Consider the following 15,936-nt stretch of genomic DNA (forward strand, 5'->3'; position numbering starts at 1 on the left):
AAAGCCCTTGCTACACGGTCGCCGACAAGCCCCCAGACCGCGTGGCCTTGGTCCGTCCCGGACCGTGTAGACCGTGTGTACCGGGCTCTAAGCCCTTGCTACACGGTCGCCGACAAGCCTTCTAACCGTCTGACCTTGGTCTGTCCTTGGTCAGTTTTGGTCAAATTTTGTTGGAAACAACTGTCTACACGGTCCGGGACGGACCAAGGCCACGCGGTCTGGGGGCTTGTCGGCGACCGTGTAGCAAGGGCTTTATAAGAACTCGCAATGCAGAATCTTTGGGAAGTAATCTCCGCCTGCCTGCGCTCGCGCAGCATCAGTCAGCCTCAAGCCCCGAGAGGCTAACATCGTCTCCAAAACAATTAAATAAATTCACTTTAATCATTTTGAGGTTACATCTATATCATCCTTATTTACAAGAGCACATTAAATAATTTATTTACTTACTATATATATACAGTGGTACTACTAATAATAAATAGTTAGTTTTAACAAAAATGTGTTCACTTAGTATTACGTTAACGTGCTTTTTGCTGATAGCGAGATCGTGTGGTCAAAACATCGACGGTGCCATTGGATTTCCAGAAAAGGAGGAAAATAACCAAATTAAAAATAAAGAGGTAACTGCTTTTGTGGTCTGCGTTTGTTTTTGTTCTGTTTAATTGTGCCTTATTGACCGAGCGTTAGCGAAGGTCTCCGTTTCAGCTTGCGCAAAAATGCTTTCGTATGTCCGGATTTCTCCTGCACAAGTCGCAATTCTCAACTGATTATCATGAAATTTTGAACTTCGATAAATAGTTTTTTTTTGTAGATTCAGTTTTTTTTTTATTTTATTTATTCAGTTTTAAGCTATGTTCACGAGGTCTACAGCTCACAGAACCATTAGTATTATTATTATTTATTATTGATAATTACTTAGATAAAGTACCTATTTAGGATATACAAGGTGTCCCTAGCCATTGGACAAAGCCGAAATGTACATATGCATTAGGGTATTTAGAACCAGTATACAAAGTATCATAACAATCGGTGTAGCGGTTACGAAGAAATTAACAAATTACGATTTTTTTACTTTGGAGCAACCTGTATGTGTTAGTAGCTCCTGAGGTAATAAATAGTATGAAACCTTTCTTCGACCGTTTTGATTATCTTTTTTATTTATGACATTAATAAGATTCTGACTTGTGACAAATGTCATCATTGCCGCACATTTTCAAACTAATTGTTAAAAGCACTGCCAATGATTAATACAGTATGTTTCTTTTTGTTGTCGATTATTGGAAATAACTTTTGTTTAAATTTTTTTTTATCTTTTGTTCTAATTAAAAAAATATTACCTTTAGAGCATTTCTGAGAAGTAACCCTATGTGGGATTTCAGGGTTTGTCCAATGGCTAAGGTCACCTTGTATACGAGGTCATGTATGCAATGTTACTTATAATTTTAATTACGCTCTAAAATGGAGTAGCTATTAATTTCTGAATTATTTAGTGACAGTGATTTTTAACTAACTGCGTACAATGCGTTTGCATACCTACCCACAGCACAATATTCTTGTATCTATTATGTCATGACTTTTGTTATTGTTATCTAAGTGTTAAACAACTGACCGGTTCAATGTTGTCGAACTTTGCTTAAGGTCTTCGAAGCGGAACGATAACTGTTCTGTTAACATGCCTAATGAAAATGACTTGGGTCATAAATACCTACACATTTTACAGTAAGCTTAAATTCGTTCATGTCTTTTCTGTAGACGTAGCAAAGTTTAAAGGAATCTAAAGCTAATTTTTACGCTGCACCCTTATAGGCGGTGGGCTACATTTTTAGGGTTCCGTACCCAAAGGGTAAAAACGAGACCTTATTATTACTAAGACTCCGCTGTCCGTCTGTCTATCACCAGGCTGTAAGTCGTGAACCGAGATAGCTAGACAGTTGAAATGTTCACAGATGATTTATTTCTGTTGTTGCTATAACAACAAATACTAAAAACAAAATAAAATAAATACTTATTTAAATGGGGTTCCCATACCTACAACAAACGCGATTTTTTTGCCGTTTTTTTGCGTAGTACGGAACCCTTCGTGCGCGAGTCCGACTCGCACTTACCGGTTTTTTCAGAACTCAAAGGTCCCAGTACACAATGGGCCATCGCCGGCCATTCCAAGGGACGCATATTTTATGCGTTACAGGGAGCAAGTGATATTGCTATCTCATTCTACCGCATGGCTGCGTCCCTTGGAGTGGCCGGCAATGGCCCATTGTGTACTGGGGCCTTAAGACTCAAAAAAGAAACACGGGATGTAGGTATGTACCAGATCGACTCATTAAAACTTTTATTGTATTGTCTACAGAAGTGACCTTTTTCTAAAATGTGTTTGATTTGACCCACTTACTGAAATAAAAACAATATTGAGAGCATCGAAACCGAAGTCGAGTAAAATCAATAAAAGTTTTGATTTTACTCGAAGAAAAAATTGTTTTCAGTCTGTAACTCATGGAGTGCCCCTACACATATATTTTTACTTCTAAACTAAGAAGCGGCTTACAAAATACACCTACGTTCAAAATTTAGGATAGTTATATTATATTATTATTATACTATATTGTTTAATACACTAGCAGCTGAAAGCTGATGCGTGTATATCACTGCACTTGTTTTTTTAACGATTAATGTTCATTTTTTTTTGTTTTAAGTGTTTGTCAAGTCTGTTTTTGAAACTGTTCACTGAAGGAGCACATATCACTGTTTCTGGCAATTTATTCCACTCGCGTACGACGCGGTTTGATAGAAAGTGCTTCCTAGGATTGCTTGTGCTCGAATAATCTTTGAGCTGTGGCCTCTTAGACGATGATTCTTGCTCATAACAAACAGGTCCTTTAGTTCAGGTAAGTCATAATAGTCATGTATGATCTTGAATGTTTCAATGAGGTCACCACGCTTTCTTCTTCGCTCTAGGGTTGTCAAACCAAGATTGGCAAGCCTTTGGTCATATGGCTTATTACGTAATCCATATACCATCTTATGTCTTATAGTTTCCAAATGGCTGGCATACAGACAGACACAAACACAGGGATATGACGAATCTATAAGGGTTCCGTTATGCCATTTTGGCTACGGAACCCTAACTTGTTGTAATGGTGTTTGTAAACTCGACTATACAGGGTGGCCAAAAAATAAGTGCATGATTCCCGTTGCCAGGGAGGTTTTGGGATTATACTGAGCAACTTTTACTATGTCACCAACTACGAAATCCCAAAAAAAAATTTTTGGCTGTTTCATACATTTTGGCTGGTCCATTTTCTATGGGAGGGTAATTTTTCATTCGCGATTTCGGGGTTGGTCCAATAGTAAAAGTTGCTCAGTATAATCCCAATACCTCCTTATGGCAACGGGAATCCACTTATTTTTTGGCCAACCTGTATATTTGTCACAGCGACAGGTAGTTACGTTCAAAGTTACTAAAATTTGAACTACAACGGTCTCTGACAAAGTTTTCTTGTCTATGTCCTCAGAATCGTGAGCCCGTGTTCCTGCCGTCAATGTGTCCAGTGGACCAGCTCTACTACCCCGGCGACCAGAAGGACGACTGGATTTGCGACTGCAGGCCGTGTAAGTTTATATAATGTCACAATAGAACTAGACACGAAAAACAAAATAAGTAAAGGATGACTCACGCTAGACCGGGCCGTGGCCGGGCCGGAGCTTCCGGAGCTTCGTTTTCTATATATGGAAAGCATTACGTCATCACCGGGGCTATCCTATCCTACAAACACTAGCGGGTCGGACATTGTTCGGACAGCCCTATTGTTATATATATTATATAATGCCTAATGCCTGCCTAATGTAATAAACTAGTGTCGGGTGGCCCTGACGCCCCGGCCCCGGAACGGCCCGGTCACGGTGGCGATGGCGCTCCTGACTTCCCCTTGGTCGGCTCACTCCGGCCCGCCCCGGTCCGGCCACGGCCCGGTCTAGCGTGAGTCATCCTTAATGAAATGAAAAGGAAACTAAAAAGCTAGTTATCTAATTTTGTCTCTTCCCTTAGAAAACATCGACATCTGATGAGTCAAAATCTATGGAACATTGTTTGCAAAATATGGCTAAGAGTTGCAAAACACCCTGTATATACCTACCTACGGAATACTTACTATTTGTTGTTTCCTATTAGCTTTTTTTGTTAAGGAAAACAAACTTTTAACAAAATCTATTTTCCCCTTATAAACCTGTAGTTGCCTGTAGGTACCCCTGTGTTTCATTAAGTGTCATTAACGTACGCGTTTGCGTTAAGTGTCATTTTGTATGGGATTTTGAGTTTCCAAAACGTCCCGCTTGACGCGCAACGCGCTGTTCAAAATCCCATTAGTGTAGTAAATGAAGCAAGTTGTTGTATGGAGACCCATGCATTAATTTCTCACTCGATGAAATTTTACTTGGTTATTGTATAGTATGAGCCGAAACTAACATATAAGTAAATATCCAAAATAAAACACCCCTAAGTTAGGTATTTATACGTAAAAATACAAATCTGTTTATATATTGAACCGAGTAATTCCTCCGTCCAAAATTATTTTACCAAATAAGTTATTTGTATCAGTATGTGATACTAGAAAAAAATCTAAAACCTTTGTCAAACATGAGAATATATTTTTTATCATAATTCCTTTTTTGACGCTCATTTTCATCGGAAAATTGCTCTGCCATTTTTTCCTTCTTATATGATCTTAGAATATAATTTGGCGTAGTGGGTAAGAAAATTAAAAAAAAAATGCATACCCAAGTTTATGTATTTAAGAACGATTTAAAAATTGAGAGTGGAAAATTTCTCAGCCTGATTTCTTTTTAAATATATACTAAGTAGTCAGGTAAACTCAGGTATATACTTAAATCCAAAATATCCAAAAGAAAATATCATCCCTTGTACACGCCGCTCCCTATACACTGCTCCCGATATGTTTAGTTTTTAATACGCTCGTTATTTTTTTGGATGTTTTTATAGTTGAATGGAAAGAAAACTGTGAACTTAATTCAATAAATAAAATGGATAGAGAAATTTTCCACAGCGAGTAAAAAGGCAATTTCTGAAAAAAGTATAGTTACTTGGTAACTTTTTTAGATTCTCAACGATTTAAGACTTTAGGTATTTAGTTAAATCCTATTATTATTATTCTTTGGAAATTTATACAATACTTTATTATTTATTGATACTTTATCATACTGTAAAGTTTTTTCTGGCTGAGGAATTACTGCGGGGTCCACTAGACCACTACCTTTATTTACTACACTACATCCCATACAAAAATAGACATAATAACGCAAACGCGAACGCTCGTCGTCACGCTATCGAACGAAATGTACACTAGGGGTACAATCAAGGACAGATGTTTACTTACGCCAAAACAAAACCAGACGTACACACTTCAGGCTAGCCTTTTTAATCACATTCATACCGACCGCATTATTTTATGAGCTATTAAGCCAAAGGCTTTCTAGGTTAAAATTACCTACTTTTATTTTCCAGCGTACCTCTACCACCCGGCGACCGACAGGTGCTGGCCGGCCTACCGCCGAGGGCCTTGCAAGGAGAAAGAATACCTCATGCTGCCATCCAACACTTACATACCTGCCTGCGTGCCGAACCCATGCTTAGTGGACTCCTACGTTCCATGGAACAGAAAATGCCATCAACTTGGCTTGACAACCCCCTGTGCGCATTTGTACCCTAACTCAGCAGCGCTAGGCGTAAACGCTACCACTTTACATATTGGCTGTGTAAAATTAAATATTGAGTCTAGATTCCTTGAGCCGACTGTTCAGTTGCCGTTGACGGTTGTGCCTTGCCCGCCGGGATGCAAAAGAAGTATAAATGGGAAATGTACTAATAATTAGAACGGACTATAACTCTTTGTTGTAACTTGTTACTGCCTACTAGTACTATTAAAGTTAAGGATAGTTATATTAGGTAGGTATATGAATTATATGATTAATACATAGTTGATAATTAGTCAAAAATGAATTTTGGTTTTATTTGATGTGTTCGAATTCTGGATAACAGAGGTATTTCAACCTTTTGTGCCTCAACCCCTCGAAAAAGAGTGAAGGGGTTGCCATTCGATATTCCTTAATGATAGAACTTTCCTGATATCATCCAAACTTATTAATTAAGCCACCCTGCACATAAAACCTTGCACCGTATGGCACCGCCGCGAAGCCTCGTTGGCAACCGCGGCGTCCCCTGGTAACCATGGCAACCACACCACCCTATACCACCACATGTCATTCTCTTTTATTTACCAATTATTTCACTTGACATCAGGCGTCCGTGCGCGTCATTAGTGCCGATAAATATCTAATTCTAATCTACGTGCGTGACCATTTACTTTCAGTGTTTTGTGACCTTTAAAATTCAGTTTCAGTCGGGTTTCTGATAGGTTATGGCTAGGACCTGTATTTGATAAAGTGTTATTAGTTTGAAAGTGAAGTGCAAAGTGCAATTGCAATTAGAATCCTCGTAAAATGGAGCTGAAATGCAGTAAGTTTCAGATAACATTTTACTACTCTGTCAAAGATATGTGTTAACCTTTTCAAATACGAATTATAATATATTTAATCTATGAATTTCGATAAGTTTTGTGAATCTAGAATAGCTGTGGTTACTGAATCTACTCTGGGTGTTTTTTTTTGAAGTGAAAACTGCGGCGCTATGTACTTTTTGAGGTGGGGGAAAAAATGTTAAACTCGAGACAGCGTAAGACGTAAGACGTAACCCTCTCTTTCTACCGCGCGGCGAAAATGTATGCCTGAGCCTGCTGTTTCGTTTAGGCGGCGCAGGGCGCTTGCGTGACGTCACGTGTGACGGACAATGTCATTGTGTTTTTCTTTTTTGATTTAAATGGCTTGATGGCAATCAAGTGAGTTTCCCTCAAACTGGTATTAATATAACAGTAGTAATCACAGTGATGTGCCTAGTTTTCAAGTAATGCGACGAAATAACGCTAGATGGCGTTAACCTCAATTATACATAGTGCTGCAGAGATTTTGCACTAGATGGCGCTGTTATTAATATTTTGGGTTAATATTTACCTATTTATTTATTTACTTATATGTATTGGAATATAACATAATTAGAGTACAGTTTTCAACTAGGAACATTAGGGTTTCTATTTGAGTTTCACGAAGACGTGTGCCGTGACTCGTATTGTCATGTTATTAAAGGTGAGATTTGACAAATCCGCGCGGCATCGTGAATGACACGAACTATAAATTTAATACGTATTTATTAATCCTATCGTATTTAAGTAGGTATTGAATAATTGAGACAAGCGTAGCTGCAAAATATCGATTTTAGAAAATCGATTTCATCGCAACGAGTATATTAAGGGCTTATGGCTATGACCAACAAGTAAGTAACAGAGGTAACACTCACGTAGAGGTACCTATTGCATTAGGGTATATTTCAGAGCATTCAACGTAATCACTATACTTATATCGACCGGGATATGATCATATGAACCGTGATTACCTACCTTTTGTATTGTTTTCGAGCTCCCGATATTTCAACGCAGTTACATGCCAACCATATATGCCATGGTGTTAACCGTGAATCATTCAAAACTGTCATTCAACGTAACTTTTTATTTCGTTTATAAGAATTAATATTCCACCAGACAAACTCGTAAAGGCTCTACTCTTATTCTTCAAAAACGTGAACGCTAATTTTGTCCACAAGAGTGGCAAAGTACTTAATTTGATGATGAAGCAAATTTTAAGGTGTCTCCTCATGGTGTCTGGGGTAAGGCTTGCAATATCGGATGGTTTCCAATTCCGGAACTGATTTTCGATATTGGATTACAATTCCGGAATTCCGGAACTGGTTCCGGATTAGGGTTTATCATATTTTTATTAGATTTTTTAGTAATAAAACAACAAAAAATGTGAAATTCTGATACTTTACGTTTATTAAAGTTAGTATTGTTTAAGAGAAATTTAATTGGAAGTAGCTACGTTTTTTTTTCACCTCTTATTTTACCACCTTATTAAAATGGTTACTTTTATTCACTTCTATGATACGGGGTATTTATTTGGCGAAACTATAGTTGCTAGCAAACCATTCGAGCATAGCATAATTTTATGAAATAGTTAAATATAATAGCTTCCTACTTTTCCTAACCTAGTATTCTCTCTGAATCGAAGATAAAGAGACCAAATATTTTTAAATTTCAATTCTTAAAATTCGCTTATGTAGGATTCAGACTATTCTGACTATTCTAAGCAAGTAAATCGCTTTGCTTTTTTTATGAGCCAATATTGTCCCACTGCTTTAGCAAACGGAAAAGTAAAATATAACTATACTATAGGTAGTTCAGTAAATGACTATGAGGCACACTTAATAATAACAAAAAACACAAGTATAGTGTAGTTTCTTAACAATTTTCAATAATAAACGTATTAAAACCCAAAAAAAGTACTTAAATCCAATTCCGGAATTTTCGATATTCAGTTGTATCAATTCCGGAATTGTAATATCGGAAAATTTGTCCGAGATTCCGGAATTCCGGAATGCAAGCCCTAGTCTGGGGGAATCGACTTTTAAGTGATGCTGATTTAGAATGATAAATGTTTACTTAATACCGTTCCATTTGATTCAATTCAATTCAGTTTGATTTGTAATGTTTTACACTTAATATTTTCCTCCGTTGATGTGGTGTGGAAAATGTTATGTTTCACTCCATAGCAAAGTTTGTTTTTAAACCTTCGTGTCTGCCATGAGACCCTTGCAACGCTCAAGATCTAAAGCAAAGCCAAAAGCATGAATTATGATTACCCGTTAAGTATATAGAATAGAATAGAATAATATTTATTTGAATAAACCTTGTTGAATATCCTGTGGCCCCACACTAGTCTATGCTGCCTGTGACGTAGTGGCAGCCGGGTTCACAATTCGTAGGCAAAAGGTTAAGAAAAAACTAATATAATAGGTAAAAAAAAGGAATGAAAAAAGGGTGCGTGTGTATGTGTGTGTGTGTGTACATACGTATGTACGGGGGTAAAAAATAGAGATTTAATTTTCAGGGTGACAAACCATCTAGCTCATTGACCGAAGCGAAGCGAAGGTCTACGTTTTGACTCGGGCATTTTGCTTTCGTATGTCCGGATGTTCTCCTCTACAGGTCGCAATTCTTAACCGATTCTCGTGTAATTTTGTGACCGAAATTTATGACTAAATAAAATTTTTTTGTCAATCCGGTTTTTGGAAATTTTTAAAAATGGCGGAGTCGTGATACCTGGCGCCTAAACAAATAGTCGTATCGATATCATAAGACTTTTTTCTTTTTGAGACATGTTTACAGAGTTAATAGCAAAAAATGCAGAAAAAAATTATCGCTGGTTTAGGCGGTATTTAGATATTTAATTTTAACTAATTTTAATTTGAGAAGGAGTAGCTAAATTTCGTCAACCCATCTAAGAACTATTTGGCTCAGTTTGTAAACGTTCGCTTTTTCTGTTTGCACAGAGGGTCTGGGTTCGATCCCCAGTAATTGTATGCTGGGATATTATAACTTTTTGTATTTTTTTACACATAAATTTCGTATTGTTTTTCTTTAATTTACTATACACCGTGTTTTTATTGAATTCCGTTAACTTCGGGGTATAGTTAAGTACGTTTATAAGAACTAAATGGCATAGTTAATTTTCAAAAAAAAATTTTTTTTTTGTTTTTTTTTTTGTTTAAAAAGTAATTAAATGTAGCATATAGCGTTGTTGTAACACGGGCATTACATTTAACTCAACCAAACAATTGAAATCTGTGACATATCAATGTCATTTCGTACATCAATCGACCGAGATTGTACTTAAGTTTAGTAGCAAATGTATGAACTCATTCTAAACACTAATCAATATGTAAGCCGGCCCTAAGGCAAGTGTACACGCTTGTAGAGGCCTTATAGTAAAAAATAAATTATGGATTATCTCCGAAATGGACTTAATTAGAACATCGGTGTCTTTGAGAAAGTTACTTGATTTAAGCTCAGGAATGCACCCTTGAAATTAACGGAAATCAAAAAAAACACGGTGTATTTAAAGCTCTTAGCACCATGTTATTTCAAGCTCTGCTCGCGAGGTCTACAGCTCACAGAGCCACTAGTTACTTTTCCACGCTATTACTATTACCAACTATTACTTATGTAAATTGTTATTTTAAAGCGACAAGTTTATGAAGCCCACGAATAATGGGTTGACTCTATTACATAAGTAAATAGCAATAAACCTAAATATAGGTCATCGATCATCAATTAAACTTTACTCTAGCACTAAGAAATATTTTTTTTATTATTAATCACCTTACAACTGGCCATTATTCTGTAATCTCGCGACTGATGGGGTTATTTCCATATAATCGCGAACACGGGGCGCGCTCGCCGTATCGCGATTGACTGCTGACCCTTAGACTGACCCCATTTCTCACTGGGTATTGGGCCACCATACCGGTGATTTACCCACGGGCTGCCCCGCGACCTTGGTCCGAGTTTTTGCTGACCGAATTATTTGACCACTCGCGCGATTAAAGGAAATTTAGGAGGGGACTCGGCGAACGCTGCCCTGACCAAATATACAGCTTAGGGATAGGTCAACAGTACTAAACTATATGACAATATATGAATTAACAAAATTATGAGAGTGGATGAACTAGAAGACAACCTTTGATTGTACGGTTGGTGCAATTATTTAAATTTTAAAGGTTGATGATATCCAGTAGCGAAGGAAGTTTAGGTAGTCCTTGACAATAAACGAGATGCTCTGAAGGCCCGACTACCTACAGCCTTAACATATCACTACGTAGTCCATACGCCCTCGGTGTGGGCGAGCACTGCAGACCGAGATTGGCTGCTGCAGTCTGCAGTCACATGAGTGTGAGCCGGCCAGGGTGCGTAGCCAAGATCCCAGTCGTTTACGCTCCGTAGCGAACAAAACGCAACTGTCTCTGTCGCACTAATATGGAAGAGTGATAGAGAGAGATTACCGTATCGTTCGCTAGTTTCGCTACGGAGCGAATGATTGGCATATTGGCTACGCACCCTGGTTAGATCCCGCTCTACTCTCTATTACTAAATGCTCTATGCCTATAATGACGGACACTAATCGCCAAAATATTATATACTTAATTTTATGTTATAAAAATAAAAGGATAAATTTGAATATCGTTGTTCGACCGAATCGATTCCGCTCGTGTCAAATCGCTTCAGTCGAGTCCAATTGTGATGGTGTGATGTAAAATCGATTACACGCCCTTTGCAGATGTAACGAATATCGTAAAAATATAACTGGCATTGTCATACAACCCTATGATTGTGTCACCCTACACTTCGAGTTTGAAAATACTAATAAGTATAAGATGGTCAAGCAAATCTTGTCAGTAGAAAAAGGCGCGAAATTCAATATCACTTGGCGCCTACATTTTTCAAATTTGCCGCCTTTTTCTACTGACAAGATCTGCTTGACCAACTATACCTATTATAATAAGTGCTCCGTGAACAAAGTTTTGTAACTTTTATATGGGGCGCTAAAAATCCACGCAAACGAAGTCGTAGGCAACGGCTATGAATAGTATAATAATATAAAAAAACTATTCGCGTTCATTTAAATATTTTCATGGCCATATTAGCATTAAACTATTCCTCATAATGGTATAAATAATATTGCAATCAATAATGTAGAGCCGAAGTTGCTCTTGCTAACAAGCGTCAATATCTCTTCTTCAGCAAAAAATATAATATAAGATTAGGAATTGCAAATATTACGCATAAGTACTCCAACTTATGCGTTTTATTATGATGCTCACATAAATAGGTACATAAAAAGAACAAGGAACAGGTTCACCGGCTAGCTTGGAAAAACCCTGCACGTAACCTAACCGGCTCGAGTGTGTTTGAGAATATTTCATTCATAAATTCATGTTAAATGAATTATCCAAGTATACTTAATTGTTACTTAGCTATTTATGTATACATACTAAGTATGTATGTATGTATACTTTACATTGACAAGTTCGACAGATTGAGAATTTATAAAAAAATTAAGCAACGACACGAGTGACACGACACGACCCTCAAAGACATCAAACCTTAAAGAAAAGAACGTACTCTATTTCTTATTTTAGCATTTCTATTTCTACTCCCATCTTAAAGGCCGGCAACGCACTTACAACCCCTCTGGTGTTGCGGGTGTCTATGGGCGACGTTTACTTACCATCGGAGGATTCGTCTGCTCGTTTGCCTCCTGTCAGCCCGATTCGAACTTTAATAAGATACGTCAATTAATAGATCTAGAATCGATATGGATATATATGGATAGATATGTCAGTGTCAAATGTGACGTTTCTTCAAACAAAAACGTTAACTTTTGACACTGACTCATCTGATCCATATCGTTTCTAGATCTAGTAATTGACGTATCTTAAAGTTCGAATCGGGCAGGATATCTTAAAAAAAGAGAATGTACAACATAGTCTGACCACCCACGCTAAGTATACTAATAGACTATATAGTCATGCCATGTGCTTGGCGCGTCAGGCACGACGCCTCTATCAAGGGCCCAACAGCATACCTTAATAGGTATAAATTAAATAAAAATCCCGCACAACTTTTAAGTACAGTACCTTCTAAGTGTCCCAAAGGTGCAAGGCGGCATATTGTCGTGCACAACGTTATTAGAGAATTAAAGGCTAGCAAGGTGTACACTAAGCTAAGCGGGTACTTCACTCAGTATCATTACTCAAAATCCTGACAGTGTGCGCACGACAAGAGTAAATATCTCGGAACTAGGTCGACACACGGCCCATACGGCCTAGTTTCGCATAATTTCATTGTCTACGTTGCACTTTTCTTGTTCAAACCAATTCGCTTTTAAGCATAATAAGCTCCCTGTAGACCACATTTGCCGTGAGCCACTCGGAACTTACGAACCTCAATTGTACATAGAATCCCGAGCGTAGCGAGGTTACTTTTTCCGGGTAATTATAACTAAATGTCGTCATAGATCTTCCAACTATAGATTAGTCACAAGTAACACACCATTACTACGAACTATTAATAATCTTTATGGAATTACCATAACGAAAAATAATTAATAAAGTTAGATAAATCGGAAATATCAACAACGAAGGCGAAACTGGCTTAGCAAGTTTTGGAGCATGCGGTTTGAATTACGGCCAAAAAAATGTTATTTAGCATACAAGGTGGCAAAGTCAGCCCGTGGGTCCGTAGAGCCTATACAAAATGCCGAGCAAGCGAAATATTCCGAAACGTGTGTTTATTGATTGAATAGGAGAAAATTTTGAGACTTTTTATAAGTAAATTGCTTACATAATGTACATGACATGCGTACCTAGTTTAGTTAGGCCAGCAACGGCTAGCTATAAGAAATGGATATTACCTATATAATTTATGATATATGTTGTAAGCGCAAATATCTTACTTAAACACTATTACAAAACTTACAATGTTAATTAAAGCACGAAAGCCCTTCGGCTATCGGGGGCAGTGGGGCAGATCTGGCTGTAACGAAAATATACAATGTTATTTTGTATTTTTAAGGCGTTGCGTGTGAATTGGTATGCCTTTTGTTACGTACTTTCGACTGCCAAACGATCTTGATAGAGATTTACGGAAAGAACCGTTGCTTGTGTACGTTTTAATTGGCACGGGGCAGGGGGGGGGGGGGCAGGGGGGGGGTATCTGGTCACTGCTTGTTAGGGCTGAACACCTGGAGCCTGGCTCCCGCGGGCCGGATTGGCCGCTGTCGGCGGGCCGGATTGGCCGCTGTCGGCGAGCCGGATTGGACCGCTGTCGCCGCGGGCCGGGGTTTGCAGAGCCCTGATTTAAATTATTGCTTTTCGATTTTATTTGGGATCAGAACCTTATAATTTACATGTACCGCTTGACGTGGTGTAGCATGAGCAACCATTAATAGATTATGGTCTGTTCGTACATTGGTCGGTAGCCGGATAGAAATGCAATCGGTCGCGAGCGATGGTTTATCTCCGTCAACCATTCGCTGAGAAGACGTCACTTTAGTCTCTTCTGTTTTTTTTTAAATTTGATGTCTTTATTCATCACGGAAAAATTGTGTTCCCGGGCAATGGACATTTAGGAGTCGTGCGCGCGGTGCGCGGAGGCGAAACCAACACGTAGAGGCCCTTTTGACCCTTTAATGAGGTAAGGGATAGGTACACCGAGCGGAGCACGAGACAGCATCCGCTAGGGTGTAAGGACTATTGAGAGTTGATGGAATTTAAAATGCACTAGCCTATTGGGTGAAAGCGATGGACTAAATACGGCTATTACTTACAATTGAATATTATTAAAATATAAAAAAATTATTTGCCCACAGTTGTCACGAAAATAAACAGTTCCACCCCCACTTTGCTCCGATTAAGTGCGTTTATCGACTATCGACTTAATAGCCATACATGTACGTTAATTGTATAACTTATGTTGTCAGAGCGATTACCTACTGCGTTTGCTTGTCAGTCTGTCCGGTCCCGTAACAATTTCACAACGCAACAGCAACACTTCAGTACTCTTCAGTAGCCAACAACACACACAGGTCTAATTGCTACGACTGCTTAAAAATATATTAAATATTGCCGTTGTAATTAAACGTAACCTCTGAGATATTTCCAGTTTGCCCAATGGAAAATCTAGAATTGAGCATAATTATGTGTAGGTAGACGTATATAATTATACATATATATCCCCAAAAAGCGCTTCTACGACCTGCTAGTTGCAGGGAAATCGGACCCTTTCTACATAGAGTGTATACTGCATAAATTAGCGACTTTAATAAATGACTTTGTACCTACTTAATTTGTACCATTATAAAACCAACCTACTTAATATGTGTGACTTCCATGTCATACCTACAGTTACAATTAGGAAAGACAATTTAATTGAGTAAGTACCTAGGTACTTTTACGATTTGTTAAATAGCTGTAGGTGCGTCCAATACGCATGATATGTAAATAAATCATTTCAAGAATTCGTGGTTATGAAGTGTCTTTAAATATAGCAAAATGTACCTACTTATACAAATAATAAATGATGATGAGATGGTTACGTGAGGGCCGTGAGACTGAACAATATATGCAAATAATATGGTGGCTATTTACGTAAAGGGTGAAGTTCTATTTTTTTAATGTAACCTAGATAACAAGAAGTTCAATTTCTATTTTTTTTGTTCAATTTCAACTTCTCACGTATCTAGTTTTGAATAATATGCCTTCACAACACTAAACAGCATTACTTATTGATTCAAAATTAATAAAAATAAAATCTTTATAAACTTTATATTTCAACTTACCTATATCTTGAAACGTTATCTCCCGCAAAATCATCTCTACCGCGACGTAAATTATGTTACCAAGATACCATCGCACGATAGCATGCTACGTCGCGAGGCAGTTCATAACGCCTTCAGACTTCAGACCGAAGTTTCCAAACTACAAACCTATAACTATTAGGTATATCCCAATAAACTTGACCTCGAAACTCCCCCAAGTTTCAGTGGAGAAACAATAAGGTGAGGTATTTGGCATTTCATGAGGGACCCGCGTTACGGTCATGTTGAGTGACTAATGACTGTACACGCAACGTCTCGAGAAATCATAATATACATACTTGTACTTTGGAATTACGAGTCATCGTGAACGGAACTTGCGTGAAATACTCAAATATGTAATTAAGGGGTTTTAGTTCAATTAATTGCTAAGTATTTTGAAGAATACAAAGACTTAAACTGCACTAAGTACCTAAGAAGTATTTAATTAGGGAATTAAATATATTTCATCTATAGATTTAAGTTTCATCTAAAGATATATGTATTTTTGCATTATATTCACCTCTACATCTAGGGTTCTGGATTAATTGCTAGGACTTGGAG

General features: G+C 37.8%; 1 protein-coding gene across 1 annotated transcript; it reads left to right on the forward strand.

The window, feature by feature from the left end:
* Positions 1 to 464: 464 nt before the first annotated feature.
* LOC134799199 (uncharacterized) lies at positions 465 to 6,013 on the forward strand. The gene is made up of 3 exons (XM_063771589.1): positions 465 to 620; positions 3,513 to 3,609; positions 5,519 to 6,013. The coding sequence occupies exons 1-3, from the start codon at positions 498 to 500 to the stop codon at positions 5,884 to 5,886; spliced, it is 588 nt and encodes a 195-aa protein (XP_063627659.1). The 5' UTR covers positions 465 to 497; the 3' UTR covers positions 5,887 to 6,013.
* Positions 6,014 to 15,936: the final 9,923 nt, after the last annotated feature.

Source organism: Cydia splendana, chromosome 18, assembly GCF_910591565.1.
Source record: "Cydia splendana chromosome 18, ilCydSple1.2, whole genome shotgun sequence".
Lineage (NCBI taxonomy): Eukaryota > Metazoa > Arthropoda > Insecta > Lepidoptera > Tortricidae > Cydia > Cydia splendana.

Bases quoted from the DNA above. Each gene is read 5' to 3' on its own strand.
- LOC134799199 (XM_063771589.1), top strand. From the start codon at position 498: ATGTGTTCACTTAGTATTACGTTAACGTGCTTTTTGCTGATAGCGAGA. The intron at 621-3,512 runs GTAACTGCTTTT...CTATGTCCTCAG, and splicing joins ACCAAATTAAAAATAAAGAG to AATCGTGAGCCCGTGTTCCT. The intron at 3,610-5,518 runs GTAAGTTTATAT...TTTATTTTCCAG, and splicing joins GATTTGCGACTGCAGGCCGT to CGTACCTCTACCACCCGGCG.